Raw genomic sequence first — 15,803 nt, forward strand, 5'->3', positions numbered from 1 at the left:
TTCGTACCTGAAGAATGGGTCTGCGCCCCGGCCCGCCCCGCCCCAACACGGGCCTCGGTCTGCGCCAGGATTTACCGAGGTGCTGGCACAGGGTGGGTCCCCAATACAGGCGGCTGTTGTTCCTTCTGCCAGCGTCCTCGGCCTCCTCTGGGCCAGGGCAGTCTGTCTTTGCGCTCTTCTCCCCTCCCCACCCTACTCCCCCCCGCCCCCGCCCAGCAAATGAATGGAACGGAGCCATGGGGACCCCTTCTCTGCTTACTCCAATTGGAAGTTCTTCCTAAATCTACCCCAAGTCCTTTCTCCTTCGCTGGCCTGGACTGGGTAGTGGGGGAGGAGGGAGGGAAGCAGGTGGGGCTGGGGAGGGACGGAGGTGGGGGGCTGTTCCCTTTGAAGGAGGGGGTGGGGAAGGGGGCTGCCTGCCAACCCTCCTTCCGCCCCTCCAGGGGGCCCCAAGCCGCCCAGGGCTGGGGGCCCGGGCCCCGCGCCAGCGCATGCGCCCGCCTGTAGGCGCTGTCGGAACAGCGAGGTCTGCTCACGCACAAACTGACTGACGGACGGACTGGCGGCCGGCCGGACGACAGGACAGCACTGGGAGCGGGGACGCGGCAGGACAACGACATGGCCGGCCACACGCAGCAGCCGAGCGCGCGCGGGAACTCTGTCCGTGCGCCCTCACCCTCCCCCGGCCGGGGGCCAGGCCCGGGCGCCTCGGAGCGGGTGGCGCTCAAGAAGGAGATCGGGCTGGTGAGCGCCTGCACCATCATCATCGGTGAGCGGGGACCGAGGTGGCGGGGGCTGGACGCTTGAGACCACTAGCAAGGGACACCGGCGTCCCTAAGGCGACCCTTCTCTGATGGCGCTCTGACAGTCAAGGCAGGGCCCACCAAGAGCTCACAAGACTCTCTGTGCCCCCCCCCCACCTCTCCCCGCCACCGCTCCCCAGTCGCCCTGAACTTTTTCTAACCTGGAGAGTAAGGTGCAGGTATCTCTCATGGCCTTCACCCTCTCCAGACTTAACTTGAGTTGGGCTGCTTAACCACAAGGTCAGCAGTTCAAGTCCACCAGCATGCTCTGTGGGATAACCACGTGACTTTCAGAAATCCATGGGGCTAGTTCTATCCTGCCCTACAGGGTCACACGATTGAGATGAGGCTTTCTACTCCTGTAGAGCCCTGGAAACCCACAATTCAGAAACAACTGGGCGGCAGTGTGTTTTTGAGTTTTGGGCTTTGGTACTCAGGTTTGTATTCTGTGTAACGGAAATACTGGTCTGGCACTTGAGAGCCCGAGCCTTGTGTGGTGGGGTTGTGCAGGCAGGCACCCTGTGCAGGGATCCCATGTTCTGGGCTGTGGCACCCACAGAGCCTCTTCTGGATGCTAGGTGTCATGTTCTTTAAAACCAGGAAGTGTAGGTCAGCCCACAGTAGAAGCAGGTTCAGAGTATGTCACCACTGCAGTGTGGTAGCAGCATGACAGGGGGAGGGACCAATCAGTCAGTGGCTGGGGGAGACCAGAGCTGGGGTGAGCAGATCAGGCCTGCCAGGAGGTCAGTGTTCCTGGGCAGGGATCCCAGCCCTCTGACCTTTCGCTCTGACCCAGCTTCTCCACCTGTGAATGGATCTGTTTGTCCTGCATGAAGATCTAGTGGCCAGAGGGCTAGGAAAGAGGGGTGGTTGGATTTTTCTCCCTTTCCCAGGTCACAGGAGCCCCATGGCTTAGTGGGTTTGCACTGGGCTGCTAACCACAAGATTAGCAGTTCCAAACCACCAGCTCTACTGGAGAGAGATGAGGCTTTCTACTCAAGTAAAGATTGAAAGTCTCAGAAACTCAAGGTGCAATTCTGCCCCATCCTACAGGGTCACTTTGAGTCAGAATTGACAGTGAGTCTGAAGCTTTTTGTTGGTGGTGGTGGTGTCGGGGTGTCCCAGGTCACAAACACTGACTCCTTGGGAACTAGGCTAAGCTGCATCTGTATTGTGACCCTATCAAGTGCCTCTGTGCCCTTCCTGGGAGGGGCTGTTCTGTTCCCTGTGCCCTAGGAGATGGATGACAGGCTTTAATCGGACCAGGCTTCCCCTTCCCCAGCCAGTGGGAGTGCAGCAGCGTCCAAACAGAGACCCCAGGAGATCCTGTCCTTCACTCACCCGCTACCCCACAGCCACCTCGGACTCAAGGAGGGGGAGGAGTGGCATGGCCAGGCACAGGAGGGTGACTTCACCTACAATGAGTGTAGGACAGTTCCATCTGGCTGCTGCAAGGAGCCACTAGAGGGGACAAACGAGAGAGAATAGAGCTAGTCACGATGGGGATCAGGGAGGGCAAATAGCATCACATTCTTTGCACTGCACTACACCTTTCAGTACACTGCATTGGCAACCTAGCCTCCCATGTTCAAGGTGGGGCTCTCTGTACCCATTTTACTGACGTAGAAACTGGGGTCCGCCAGTGAGTGACACTGTGACAATGGTGGGCCTTGGGTTGAGAGCATGGTTTGGACTTGGATCTGAGCCACGTTGCTCTTCATCCTGGTGTTGGGCCAACGGGGACCAGATTCTAAGCCTTCAGGGAGGTTGGGATAGAGCTAGGTTTCCTGAGCCCCACACCCACTGTGGGCAAACAGGTGGACAGAGGAGTCCCGGGAGGCTGTGCACGCAGAGTCTGGGTTTCTGATATGGGCATCTTGGCCAGCTCACTCCCTCATTTGACACCCGGGGAAGGGACATGCTCAGGCCCCAGCAGAGGGGAGTTCCACCTGACTCTGCTCACTCCTTGGCCCCGTCTCACTCCTCTCTGCACTTGACTCTAGTACCCGGTTCACCCAAGGTTTGTAGGTCAGGGATCCAGGGGTCTGGGTCATGAGCCCATCTTCTCAGGAGCTAATCCTGCTCTGGTCCCCCTGACCAGGGCCTTTGCTGTGGTCTCTAGGACTGGAGGCAGCAGGACTGCTCAGAGGATGAACCCCCTAGCGCCCCTGCCCCTCTGTGCTGAGTCCCAGGAGACATACTCCTGTATTAGAGTGTCTCCAAGTCTCACTGTGGCCCCAGTTCACAGATTAGGAAACAGAGGGTCCGAACCTGTGTTCTGGGGACCAGGGCCACATCAGCCAAAAGCACTGGACAGGATCATTCTTCTACTTAACCAATATCTACTGAGCTTATACTATGCTCCCTGATGTCATAGTGATAATTCAGCGGGATGCTAATCATAAGGTGGGCAATTCAAATCCACCAGCCGCTCCATGGGAAAATATGTGGCTTTCTACTCCCATAAATAGCTACACTCTTGGAAACCCACAGGGCAGTTCTACCTTGTATTCCAAGGTCACTATGAGTAGAGTTGACTTGATGGCAGGGAGTTTGAGTTTAAGGTGTGCCAGGCACTGTCCTAGGAACTGAAGACACAAAACCAAACTCACTGCCATCAATTGAGTCGATGCCAATTCACCAAGACCTTATAGAGCAGGATAGAACCGCCCTGTTCCATAAAGCCCCATCGACAGGACAGAACTGCCCTGCTCCATAAAGCCCCGTCATTCTCCCTCCAGAACAACTGGTGGTATCCTCATCTTGTGGATCATCGTCCAATGAAGAACCCCTATGCCACCAGGGCTCCTGTTGGAGATACAACAGGGATTAAAATGGGAGCCTGGAGCATTTTTAGCTGAAGAGGGACGGGATAGGATTGATGAGACTTACATCTGCATGGGTTCATCTGGTGAAGAGGTTGTGGGGACCAGGGCAGCCCAGCCAGGAGGCTTCTACAGTCACCTGGGCAAAAGACAATGAGCCCTGATGTCCCCCATGAGTTTGGAAGCTAGAGCCCAGGATGGTGGGGGATGGACTGGATGTGAGTGTGGCCAAAGAAGAGTCAAGGTCTTAGCCTGAGCAGCTGGGAGGATGGTTTGCTATGTATTGATTGATTGGGGGATGACTTTGAGAGGGGCAGGTTGGGGGGAAGCCTGTGGAAGCCAAGAACTCAATTTTGAACACGTCAAATGTGAAATGGTGGCATTGTGGTTTTGGCATTGATGGCAAACCAATGGGTCAGCAGTTCAAACCTACCCACCACTCCACGGGGGAATAGGGTAGTGATGAGAAAGAATTGACTGGGTGGCAGTGAGTATCTCTGTTCAGTAGTTCGTTGGAGATAAGGTACCTTGGCGGTACAGTGGTTAAGCACTCAGCTGTGAAGCAGAAGGTTGGTAGTTTGAACCCACCAACTACGCCACAAGAGAAAGAGGAGGCAGTCTGTGTCCTTGGAGATTGACAGCCTGAGAAACCTGTGGGCCAGTTCCCCTCTGTCCTCATGGACCACTGAGGGGGGATGGGCCTGACAACAATGGGCTTGGTTGTGGTGGTTGCTGGGTATGCAGGTTGAGTTTAGTGGAAAGGTCTGTAACTAGGTAGGGGTATAAATTTGGGGTTACAAATGTCTGCATTATATTTAAACCAGGATATTGGGCAAGAACAGCCAGGGTGCAAGTAAGTATATTAAGCAGTGAGTCGTAGGACTGAGCCCTGGGTGCCCAGTGCTGAGAAGTCAGGGTGACCATAGCCAGCTAAGGGACCATAGAAGGTGTTGCCATGGGGTTAGGAGGGAGGAAGCCCAGAAGAGGGGAGATGCTGGTGATGAGGTGCCAACTGCTTCCTGTGAGTCACTTAGCATGAGGTCTGGGGCTGACTGGGGATTCAGCATCAGGGAGCTCACCATGATTTGGACAAGATGCCTCTGGGAGACTGCACTCTGCTGGGGCTGCCCAAGTCTCACCCAAGTCCCGGCAGGCCAGGCAGGCTGAACAACCAGACAGAGGGGACTCTCCAAGCCTGCTCCTCTCTCACCCAAAGCCCCTCACCCTGGACCTGGCAATGCCCCAGCAATGCCCTGGGTTGATGCCAGAGGGGTGCCTGACGTGCCCCTCCCCAGGATGCTCCTGTGTTCAAGGGGACAGGGGGATAGGCTTCACCCAGTTCTCAGAGAGAGGTGACAAGTGCAGGCCTTCAGAGACCAGATGAGACATCCTCATTGTCTTCTCTCACGAAGGTGAGCGTAAGAGGGCCCCTCCGCGGGCTCCGAGACTGTGTAGCACAGTTACCTCCCAACCCTATGCACTGTGCACCAGCTTTACAAAGAAGCCTCAGGAAGGCTGAGGGGCTTATCCAAGGATGAGGCTCCTGGCCTGAGGGTCTGGGTTTCACCTTAGGTCTGGCAGTTCTCAACTTGTCAGCACCTCTGCCCAGGACCCCCCAAACCTTGGGCCCACTTTCCAGTCATCAACTAAGCTGAGGGCACAGTGCAAGGGAAGAAGCCCAGTCCAAGACCAAGCTCTAGCCAGTCCCAGAGCCCCAGGGTCTCTTTCCCTGAGGGTAGTGTGTCGCCACAGCAGCAGGAAGCCCCACTACGGCCAGGTCTACTGGAACACACCCACAACAGGGCTGGGACCACATCCCAACAGGCCAGGCACACTCTCTCCTCTCTGGGATGCAGGATCCACTGGGGCACAAAAAGAAAATGCCTCCTGGCTGTCCCCTGGAAATGGGCCAGGGGACCATTTTAGTAGCCAGGACAAGACCTCAGAGAGGCAGTGGACTTGGGAGACACTGTATTCAGGGGGGTCAAGCAGACCCCGTGCTGTCCTTCTCCTTCACAGATGCTTCCCCCGAGTCCAATGACCCCACCTGGCAGATGGGGAAACAGGCCCAGAGAGGCAGCACCAGACCGGGTTCACACAGCCAGCTCCTGAATGGGGAAGAGTTCATTGCCCAGCAGTGTGACCTCACAGGACCCTCCTGCTCCCTCCCCAAGTCAGCCCCTTCACTACACACACACACACACACACACACACACACACGCACGCACGCACACGCGCCAGGCAGGCAGGTGGTGTGTTCACAGACATGACCTCAGTGGTGCACCCTGCGACCTCCCTGGTGTGCGCTGCCTCCCAGAAGTAGGTCAGCGTGCCCGGAACAATGGTCCTTTCTTCCTGCCTGCAGAGCCCAGTAAGCCCCATCAGGCCCCACTTCTTAAAGTGATCGAAACTGCCCTTAGGCTGAGGGGAGGGCAGGCCACGGGAGACGGCAAGGAGAGCTTCTGGTGGCAGGCACCCATAGCCCCCAACCTGCCCAGAGCTTCTGCACAGACCACAGGGGCCCAGACCCTCTGGGTGGAGGGGTGTGGAGCTGGGGGTGGGGCTCAGAGATGGTTTCTGCGCTTTCAGACACCACCTGGACACCCAGCAGTATCTCCCAGTCTCCCCGCCGCAGCCGCCACCCCACCCCCACCCCCTGTCTGGCTGGAGCCCCTACCATTTCTCTTCCTTCAGAGCAGGAGCCCTGAAGGCCAAGCTGGCCCACAGCTGTCCCCATGGCTTTCAGGTCCAGAACAAGAGGTGCCTAAGGGTCTCTGAAATGCAAGCACTCTTCTCAAACCCCAGTCCTGGGAGCTATTTAAGGAGAGGTCCTGACTCCTGGAGCCAGAGGCCACATGCCCCCTCAATACCGGCCCCTACCCCTAGAGCGGAGTCTCCAGCCACTGGACACAGGTCAGTAATGACCCCAGTGGGGAGGACCACGTGCCAGCTGTGGCTGCCCAGGGACCATGCTCAATGGATCCCTGCAGGCTGAACTGTACCAAGGGCTGGGGTCCCCGCAGGGCAGGTGGCGCAGGACCCTGTGTGCTCCCTTCCTGAAGGTGCCCAGATCCTTCCAAGGCCACCCAGCCCCCGCTGGCATCCAACCTCACTGGCATTTGGCAAATTCTGCTCCGCCAGGTCCTGAGAACAGAGGCTCTGCCCACCGGATAGAGCAGACTCAAAGGCCCTTTAGAAACCCAAGGGCCCACCCAGGCCCTGGCCCCCACCCCCGCCCCACCCGAGTCCATGTAGGCATAGCCCCTCTCCTCACAGTTGACCTCAGGGTGGGGCCGGAGCGCCTTGCTTCTTATCTGGCTTGTATTTAGGTCTCCTGGGATGTGAGCAGAAAACCAAGTGCGGTGCCAAGGTCGTCCAGACAGGAACGCTGTGTCGCCTGGGGTGGGGGCAGGGGTGCGTGCAGACTGGTAGCCACTGCAGCTTCCTCATCCAGCCCTGCCTGTGAGACTGCCATCACCCTGCCCAGACCCCCCAGCGGGGGGCGACCCTGCTTCAAGGCCTCAGCAGACTTGACTGGTCTATGTGGTCTATGGGATTAGGGGTGATTTCTTCTTAGGGCCTAGTACAAACTCCAGGAACACTTCAGAAGGGTGCAGGGCACTCCCCGCCCTTTTACCCCAACTGCAAGGAAGCTCCTCCCAGGAACCAGCTCTGGAGTCAAGGCACAACAGAGCATTTCTCAGTATGTCAGAAAACAAAGGACATCAGCCCTACCCGCTCCCAGACACCTGGGCCAGCCTTCCACCCTTCAATTCCACTTGTACCTGAGTCTGGGGTGCTTGCCATCCCTCGGTCCCTGGCAGTCCCCTCTTGAAAGGCCAGGTGGGACTGTTGCCCCATAGTTCACAGATGAGGAAGTGGGCCCTGCAAGTCACCTCATTGATGCCACGTTGGATTCCTTTAGTCATGTCCCTGGGAGGTGACAACAGCACCTCGATCAACCACTAGCCCAGAAATTGGTGGTTCAAGGCCAATCGGAGGTGCCCCAGAAGAAAGACCTGCAATCAACATCTGAAGAACGAGCACGCCCTTGGTGCCCCCAAGGAGCACAGTTCACACTGACAAATGCAGGGTCACCGTGAGCCAGAACCAAATCCATTGGTGTGGTAGTTTAATCAACAGATACTTACAGAGCAACTACTATGTCACCGAGGGAGCCTTGGTGGCCCCGTGGGTTACGCATTGGGCTGCTAACTGCAAGGCCAGTGGTTCAAATCCACCAGGCACTCTTGGGGAGAATGATGAGGCTGTCTGCTCCCATAAAGAATTTCAATCTCTGAAGCCCTGAGGAGCAGTTCTGCCATACCCTCTAGGGTCTCTCTGAGTGGGAATCAACTCGGCGGCCATCAGGGTGGGACGAGGGAGTGGAGTACTGAGAAGACACTGTACACAGCAACGCAGCACATCTGGAGGCTGAGCAGAGGGCTTTATGCATCCCTTTCATCTCCCTCCATGGTTAGCCCGTAATGCGGTGGGAGGGTGAACAGGCAGGGCCTTGCAGGAGGCGGTGAGAAGGGGCCCAGCGGCCGTGTTTCCAGAAGTCTTCCCGGGCTCGGTAAGCCCTGCTTGCAGCCATCTGCACCCAGTCAGGCCTTTTCTACCAGCCCCCAGCCCTGAAAACTTACCCTTGTTTCTCCCTCTTCCTCCTGCCGCTTGCCCAGGGCTCGGGACATCGTCATTATACTAGGAAACAAAGTGGCTTTGGGGTCAGGGTCAGAAACCTGGGTTCTCAGTCAGAGAGGACCCCTGGGGCCTGAGGAGGAGGGTAGAGGGTAAAATGCAGAGCAGGCTCAGGGACTACCATGCGGGGCAAGGAGGAGAGGGCCAAACCCAAAGCAGTCCAAGAGGGCTGGACTCCGGCCATCGAGATAGGAGAATGGCATGGCCAGGGCCTTCCTTAGGCTGAATAAAGGCTGGAGAGCCAGGAGGCTGGGGCAAGGGGCAGAGTCTGGTCCAGCTGGGATGCTCAGCAGTGACCCAGCCACTCTTCAGGGGACAGAGCAGGCTCAGTGTGCTTGCAGTACCCTGTGGGTGTATGGGGCAGAGTGGCTCAGATTGGACCCGTCTCTGGCAGGGAAGTCCCGCTGAATGGACCAGGTACGTGGGGGTAAACTCACTGTGGATCTTAGTGGGTTTGGTAGTTGGTAAACTCATTGTGGGATTTATTAGGTTTGCAAGGACAGTTTGGTGGGAGAGGGAAGGGGGAGAGGCATCCACACACGTCAAGGCCCACCCTCCTCAGGAGCAGCCTGAGCTCCTGAAGCATCCACAGCCCCGACAGAGAAGTCTGGGCCACCCAGGGGACCCAAGCCTGACGGGTCCCTCTCTCCGCCCACAGGGAACATCATCGGCTCGGGCATCTTCATCTCCCCCAAGGGTGTCTTGGAGCACTCGGGCTCCGTGGGCCTGGCCCTCTTCGTCTGGGTCCTGGGTGGGGGCATCACAGCCCTGGGCTCGCTGTGCTACGCTGAGCTGGGAGTCGCCATCCCCAAGTCCGGTGGGGACTACGCTTATGTCACAGAGATCTTCGGGGGCCTGGCTGGGTGAGTGTGGGGCACCAGCTGAGCAGGGGGCAGCTTCTCAAGGATGGGATGACCAGCTGGGCTCTGGGCCTTGGTTTGTACTGCTGCTTCCCCCATCAAAGAGGATGGGTGAAGAGAAGGGCTTGGCAGGCTTCCAGAACCAGGGGATGGCACCAATGCCCACACCCCCACACATTCTGCCCCTCTAAGCCCCACTCCCCACCCTGTGGTCCTGGGCCAGAAGGTCCTTACTTCTGGAAATTGCTCTGGCAGTGGGTTGGAGTCTTGATAGACGGTAACTGAATTCATAGTTTCTTGGGGGTAAATGGTAGGGGAGGTTGGAGGGAAATGGGGAAATAATAATGGCAATGAGTTGTGTCATATATGCAGGGGGCATGATATTCCCGTAAGACCCCTGTACGAATTCTCCTTTAAGTAGCCCCCCACCCCCACCCCGCAACACTCCTTTATTCCTTGGGCAACACCAATTCAGTACCTCCTGCAAGCTGAGGGCTAGGACTCCATGATAAACATCCCTCTGTCCAGAATAGGGACAAAGTCATTCAGACATGGTGGCCACACAGGCATGGCTAAGACCTAGAGAGTCTTGGCTCAGTGTGTGTGAAAGGCAGCAGCCCTGCAGCCCAGAGAACAGAGTGCAGCCCAGGGGAAGCCACTCGGGCCTCAAGGTACGGAGGAAGGGCAGACTCATTCTAGACTGGCTAGACAGAGGCCTGGTGGCCTGGATGAGCAGGGTGTATTTACAACTAGAGTCACTCAGACCTGTGGGCAGATGTTGGGGCTTCCAAAGGGTCCTGGGAGCCTGGAAGGGGTTCCAGTTGCCCAGTGGAATGATGCTGAGGGCCTGGGATCCAGTATTAGAAGGCATGATGGTAACAGGGCACAAGAGGGTCATGCCTACTTCATCCTGAGGCTGCCCAGACCAAGGGGCTCTCCCTGAGAAGGCTTCTCTCAGCGGGAATTGAGAGGTGGGTGGGAAAAGGGGGCCCATGGAATACCCCAGTACCGAGAGGCGGTGGAGGAGTGTGCTAGCAGGGGATGAGGTCCAGGCCAGGACCCAGGGGAAGAAGGGGCTTAGATTCCTCAGGCAAGTGGGTGGCTTTACAGGACAGAAGCATCTTTCCTGTGCTTCTGGAAGATGTTCATCTTGATTCAGGGCCTCGCAGGACCTTGCTCTCTCCCTGGGCTCTGGGGGAACCTCTTCCCTTGTTTCTTTCAGCCACTGAAGCCTTGGGCATTTCCCAGCACTCCCTGGCCTCAACCATAAGTGCATGTGCTGTTTTCGCCCTGTGACTCCGTGTCCATAGCTTCTCCTTAAGGACATCCATGCCAGCATTTAACTGACCACAAAAGGAGTCTTGGCAGATTAGTGGGTACACATTGGACTGCTGAACACAAAGTCAGCAGTTCCAAACCACCAGCCGCTCCTTGGGCGGGAGATGAGGCTTTCTGCTCCCATAAAGCTTTAGTCTTGGAAACACACAGGGGACAGTTCTACTGTCCTAGAGGGTCACTGTGAGTCAATAGAAGGGAGTTGTTTTGAGTGAGGCCAAGAAGGAAACCGTGTTTCCAAGCCAGGTCCCAGGCCCAGGGGTGTGGACATCAAACATGTCTTTTTGAGGGGGCTTGATTCAACCCCCTACTAAGGGGGGCAGGCCAGCGGAGGGGTGGGGGAAACCCAGCAGAGGCCACCTGTGTGGAGACAGTCCTGACCCTCCAGTGCTGGCCAGACCTTATATGCCCACCCCAAGGACAGATGGAGGCAGAGTCCCGGGGAGCAGCTCTGGCTGCCAGCCTGGAACACAGGGAACCCTACATCTGGGCACCAGGCAGAGGCGCAAGGTGAGCAGAAGCAGGCTCACTCCCAGCGTGATCAAGGAGGTGGCTCTTCTCTGGTCCCTGCACCCAGAAGTAAAGGTCTCCATTAGGAGCTCCAAACAGCCCATTCTGGCCACCTGCAGGTGAGGCCACAGAGGGACTGAAGGAAGTAGCCCGCCCAGCCCAGGGTACAGCCTGCAGCCAAGCGGGCTAGGCCAGCGTCAGCAAAGCGCTTGGTTCTGAGATCGCAGGCCCGAGGGTAGCCCTCAGTCACGTGGGTGTGTTAGCTTTCCCGGCTGAGATCGTGAGAAGGTGCGCCCACCTTCCTGGACTTCCTCCCAGCAGCCTGTTCTGAGCAGCATGCCCGCCCCGCCCAGGAGGGAGCCAGGATGGCCGTCCCACTGGGGCCTCGCTCACCCCTTTGCCCAGCTTCCTGCTGCTCTGGAGCGCCGTCCTCATCATGTACCCCACCAGCCTGGCCGTCATCTCCATGACCTTCTCCAACTACGTGCTGCAGCCCGTGTTCCCCAACTGCATCCCGTCCTCCACCGCCTCTCGCATGCTCTCCATGGCCTGCCTGAGTGAGTGCCCCCACCTCCCAAGCAGGGGTGGTCCCACACCCAGCCTCTGGGTTTGGGGTATTCTACCCTTTTCTTAGGGGGCCTGGTAGTTAGTTGGGCTGCTAACCGCAAAGTCAGCAGTTCAAATCCACCAGCTGTTCTGCAAAAGATGAGGCTTTCTGCTTCCATAAAGACTGCAGCTTCTGAAACCCAAAGGGATGGTTCTACTCTGTCTCACAGGGTCGAAGTGAGTTGGAATCAACTTGACAGACACTGTTGAGCTGGGTTTGCCCCTTCGGCAGCCTGGGCTGGCTTTGACAGTGGCACACACTGAGGGGTCTTGGCCTTGGATGCCCCTGCCCCCCTACCCCCTGCACCAGCATCCAATCCCTCCCCAGTGCTGCTGACGTGGGTGAACAGCTCCAGCGTGCGCTGGGCCACGCGCATCCAAGACATCTTCACAGGCGGGAAGCTGCTGGCCCTCTCGCTCATCATTGGCGTGGGCTTCGTCCAGATCTTCCAAGGTAGTGACTACGATGGGATCAGTATACACATAGGACTCAGGGGGGTGGGAGGATGGGGGTGCTAACTTTTGACCTCTGCCCCCTTTCCAGGGCACTTTGAGGAGCTGAGGCCCAGCAATGCCTTCTCCTTCTGGATGACACCTTCTGTGGGTCACCTGGCCCTGGCATTCCTCCAGGGCTCCTTTGCCTTCAGCGGTTGGAACTTCCTGAACTACGTCACCGAGGAGCTGGTGGACCCTCGGAAGTGAGTAGGGTGGAGTGGGACCTGATGGCCAGGAGCAGGCTGTCCAGTGAGGGCTATAGGCTACAAGTCCTGGGTGGGCTGGACGCAGTATCCTCAGCCAGCGATCGCTCCCTCTGTGGCCCCACCTGCCAGTGTCCAGGTGAGTCCCCTCACCGGGCCTCACAAATGGGCATTAGGAACTGGGTGCCCTTGCTGTAAATAAAGCATACTAGTAGTTTTCACTTGACCAAAAGCCACCCTGGGTACACAGGGGGGTCCCTACAATACAGCCGGTGACATCACAGGCTGCTCAGCGGAGGTCTGGACAGTAGACAAGTACAGCTACAGGACCACCGTGGGGCGGGAGCAGGGGGCATGTTGGCGAGTACAGGGAAGGCTCCCTGGGGATGAGGTCTGGGTGCACTTTGCTTGTCCTAAGCAGATAGTAAACCCCCCACTGTGCCCAGGCCAGAGTGGGTGAGGCTGCCAGCGGTGGCCAGTGTCCCCTGCCTTCCTGCCCCCCCACCCCACCCCGCCCAGGCTTCCAGCAGACAAAGGAGGCAGAAACACATAGCCACTTAGCTCTGTCCGCCCCCTCAGAGCTGACACTAGGCCCTTCAACGACTGCCCACAGGAACCTACCTCGAGCCATCTTCATCTCCATCCCCCTGGTCACCTTTGTGTACACATTCACCAACGTGGCCTACTTCACGGCCATGTCCCCCCAGGAGCTGCTGTCCTCCAATGCCGTGGCTGTGGTGAGTGGGGAGCCTTGGGCTCCTGGGCCCCCACTCGAGCCCGGGCCACACACCTCACGGCCTCTCTTTTCTGCCATCAGACCTTCGGGGAGAAGCTGCTGGGCTACTTCTCCTGGGTCATGCCAGCCTCCGTGGCTCTTTCCACATTTGGAGGGATCAACGGTTACCTGTTCACCTCCTCCAGGTGCCTGAGCATGGAGCGGGGGGGGGGGGGGGGGGGAGGGGAGCGTGAGGGGAGGAGGGCGGGCAGGCTGGTGTGCTCCAGCAGGACGGGGGCACAGAGCAGGGGAAGTGGTGCCAACTGGGGACCAGATGAGACTGGGAAGGGGAACTGTCCACCACCGAATGTCTGGTCCCAGATCAGAGGTAAAGGCAGCAGGATGGGGGCGGCACCCAGTAGGACGACTTGTCCCTGTAGCTGGAAAGAAGAGGTGATTGAAGGCTCAAGGTGACGTCATGTCCGGAGCTGGTGTCTGGGGCTGGGCTGACAGCCTCCACCATCTCTGACCCCTCCCGCAGACTCTGCTTCTCTGGAGCCCGGGAGGGACACCTGCCCAGCCTGCTGGCCATGATCCATGTCCAGCGCTGTACCCCCATCCCCGCCCTCCTGGTCTGTGTAAGTCAGGCCAGCAGCCTGAGCAGGGGTTGTGGTTTGGGGGATGATGGGAAGGTGGGGTAATGCAGCCTGCAAGGAGGGCCAGAGGCAGCAGGAGGCCAGTCCTCAGACCTATCGTCTCTCCCCCAGTGTGGGGCCACGGCGGTCATCATGCTTGTGGGAGACACATACACCCTCATCAATTACGTATCCTTCATCAACTACCTCTGCTACGGCGTCACCATCCTGGGTCTGCTTGTACTGCGCTGGAGGCGGCCAGCCCTCCACAGACCCATCAAGGTGAGGCCGGGTCCGAGGACTGCCCACCTTTCCCACTCTGCTGGGGCTTCACCACTACCAACAGAGTTCCTCCTCACAAGGCAGTGATTGTAACACTTCCTAGGTGGCACGGGAGCTAGGAATTGAGCCACTAGGCACACGGCTCTGTTTAAAACCCAGCAGCTGCACTCGGGAAAGATGAAGCCATCCAGTCCCACAAAGATTGATGGTCCAGGGCGACTGTGAGTCAAAATTGGCTCAGTGGCCGGGGATCTGGTTTGGGATTTGCCGTTGAAATGAGGTCGACCCAGGATTCCACAGAGCAGGAAACAAACGAAGGGCAATGAGCTAAAAGCTTGCACCCAAGAGCTGCTAAGTGCTGGAAATTGAAACAGCTCAACAGAACTGACCTTCAGCTAAGTCCCCACTCCCCACACTTACCCCCCCCCCCGCCCCCACTGTGTGCCTCAGAGTGGCTGGAGCTTCGGGCAAATCCTGAGAGTCTAACAGACTGACCATTCCCTGAACTGGCCCCCAGAGGCTGGGGGGCGGTCACCCTTCAGAGCCCCTGCAGGGTGGGACTGCAGTGGGAGGGCTCCTTCGCCGCTCACTGCTCACGCCAGCTCTCCCCCAGGTGAACCTCCTGGTCCCGGTGGCGTACTTGGTCTTCTGGGCGTTCCTGTTGGTGTTCAGCTTCATCTCGGAGCCCATGGTGTGCGGCGTCGGGGTCATCATCATCCTCACGGGGGTGCCCGTTTTCTTCCTGGGGGCATTTTGGAGGAGCAAACCAAAGTGTTTGCACAGACTCACAGGTGAGCAGGCTGTCCACCGGGGCCCACCCCTCACGTATCTCCCTGAGATGTGGCCCTGCCGGGGGCGTGGCCTGCACAGGGAGCAGCTCATCTTCGAGCCAGTGTCCCGTGGTGGGGCTGCCACTGTCCTGCGCAGGCAGGCCTCACCGTCCACCTGTCCATCTCTCCTTAGAGTCCATGACACGCTGGGGCCAGGAGCTGTGTTTTGTGGTCTACCCCCAGGGCCCCCCGGAGGAGGAGGAAAATGGACCATGCCTGCCGTCCGCACTGCCCACCTCAGACAGGCCCCGGAAGACACACTGAGATGCCTGTGGAGACTGAAGCAGCAGCTGTTTCTGTTTACATATCCTTTATTGGGGTCTTTTTGCAAAAACTTTGTTTTTTCTTCCTGGAAAAACAGAAGATCCCATTTTAGACGCTCGTCCGAAGGAAGCCCGAAGCTATGGACTGGGTCTCGTCTTAGCAGCGCCCTGCTAACCTTTCCCGAAACGGTCCGCAAATAAAGCAGGACTATTTGGTCACATGTGCCCCTCAGAATCCCTGGCGGGTGCCAATAGGGCTGAGGAGGCCAAGCTCAGGGCCCACATGGTGCAGATGCTCTTGGGGCGCCCCTTTGAAACGGAGGGTCTTGAGCTTGACCCAGAGCTGGCACCTGGGGCCACTGAGGAGCCCAAGGGGTAAGGGAGTCTGGGGAGGCACTTGACCTGCCCCTACCCCGAGCCCTCAATGCCAGTCTGCAGCTCAACACCAAGAGAGCTCAGTGCAGGTCAATTGAAAATGTTCTTTTTCCATACATCATCACGGGCATCAGAACCTCCTGGTTTACAGATGGGGAAACTGAGCCCCTGGGACAGGATTGGGAGGATTAGTTGTTGGTGTCTCCACATCTGTCCCCTAAAACATCAGACAGAAGGACCTCTTGGGGCCTCTGGGCCTGCAAGTGACCCCAGGGCTTCTCCTACCCCTAGCCCACATTCTCAGCCTTGGTGCCAGGAGACTTACCCTGCAGAGGGCACAGGGCCACCAGCCTGGCCAGGTGCCT

At 58.0% G+C, this 15,803-nt stretch overlaps 1 protein-coding gene across 1 annotated transcript; it reads left to right on the top strand.

Moving 5' to 3' along the window:
• The first annotated feature begins 609 nt into the window (after positions 1-609).
• Positions 610-15,064, top strand: SLC7A10 (solute carrier family 7 member 10). The gene is made up of 11 exons (XM_075536690.1): positions 610-769; positions 8,988-9,192; positions 11,440-11,591; positions 11,969-12,094; positions 12,185-12,338; positions 12,952-13,075; positions 13,156-13,259; positions 13,595-13,691; positions 13,821-13,970; positions 14,584-14,761; positions 14,934-15,064. The coding sequence occupies exons 1-11, from the start codon at positions 619-621 to the stop codon at positions 15,062-15,064; spliced, it is 1,572 nt and encodes a 523-aa protein (XP_075392805.1). The 5' UTR covers positions 610-618.
• Positions 15,065-15,803: the final 739 nt, after the last annotated feature.

This window comes from Tenrec ecaudatus, chromosome 18, assembly GCF_050624435.1.
Source record: "Tenrec ecaudatus isolate mTenEca1 chromosome 18, mTenEca1.hap1, whole genome shotgun sequence".
Lineage (NCBI taxonomy): Eukaryota > Metazoa > Chordata > Mammalia > Afrosoricida > Tenrecidae > Tenrec > Tenrec ecaudatus.

Bases quoted from the DNA above. Each gene is read 5' to 3' on its own strand.
- SLC7A10 (XM_075536690.1), top strand. From the start codon at position 619: ATGGCCGGCCACACGCAGCAGCCGAGCGCGCGCGGGAACTCTGTCCGT. The intron at 11,592-11,968 runs GTGAGTGCCCCC...ATCCCTCCCCAG, and splicing joins GCTCTCCATGGCCTGCCTGA to TGCTGCTGACGTGGGTGAAC. The intron at 12,095-12,184 runs GTAGTGACTACG...CCCCCTTTCCAG, and splicing joins CTTCGTCCAGATCTTCCAAG to GGCACTTTGAGGAGCTGAGG.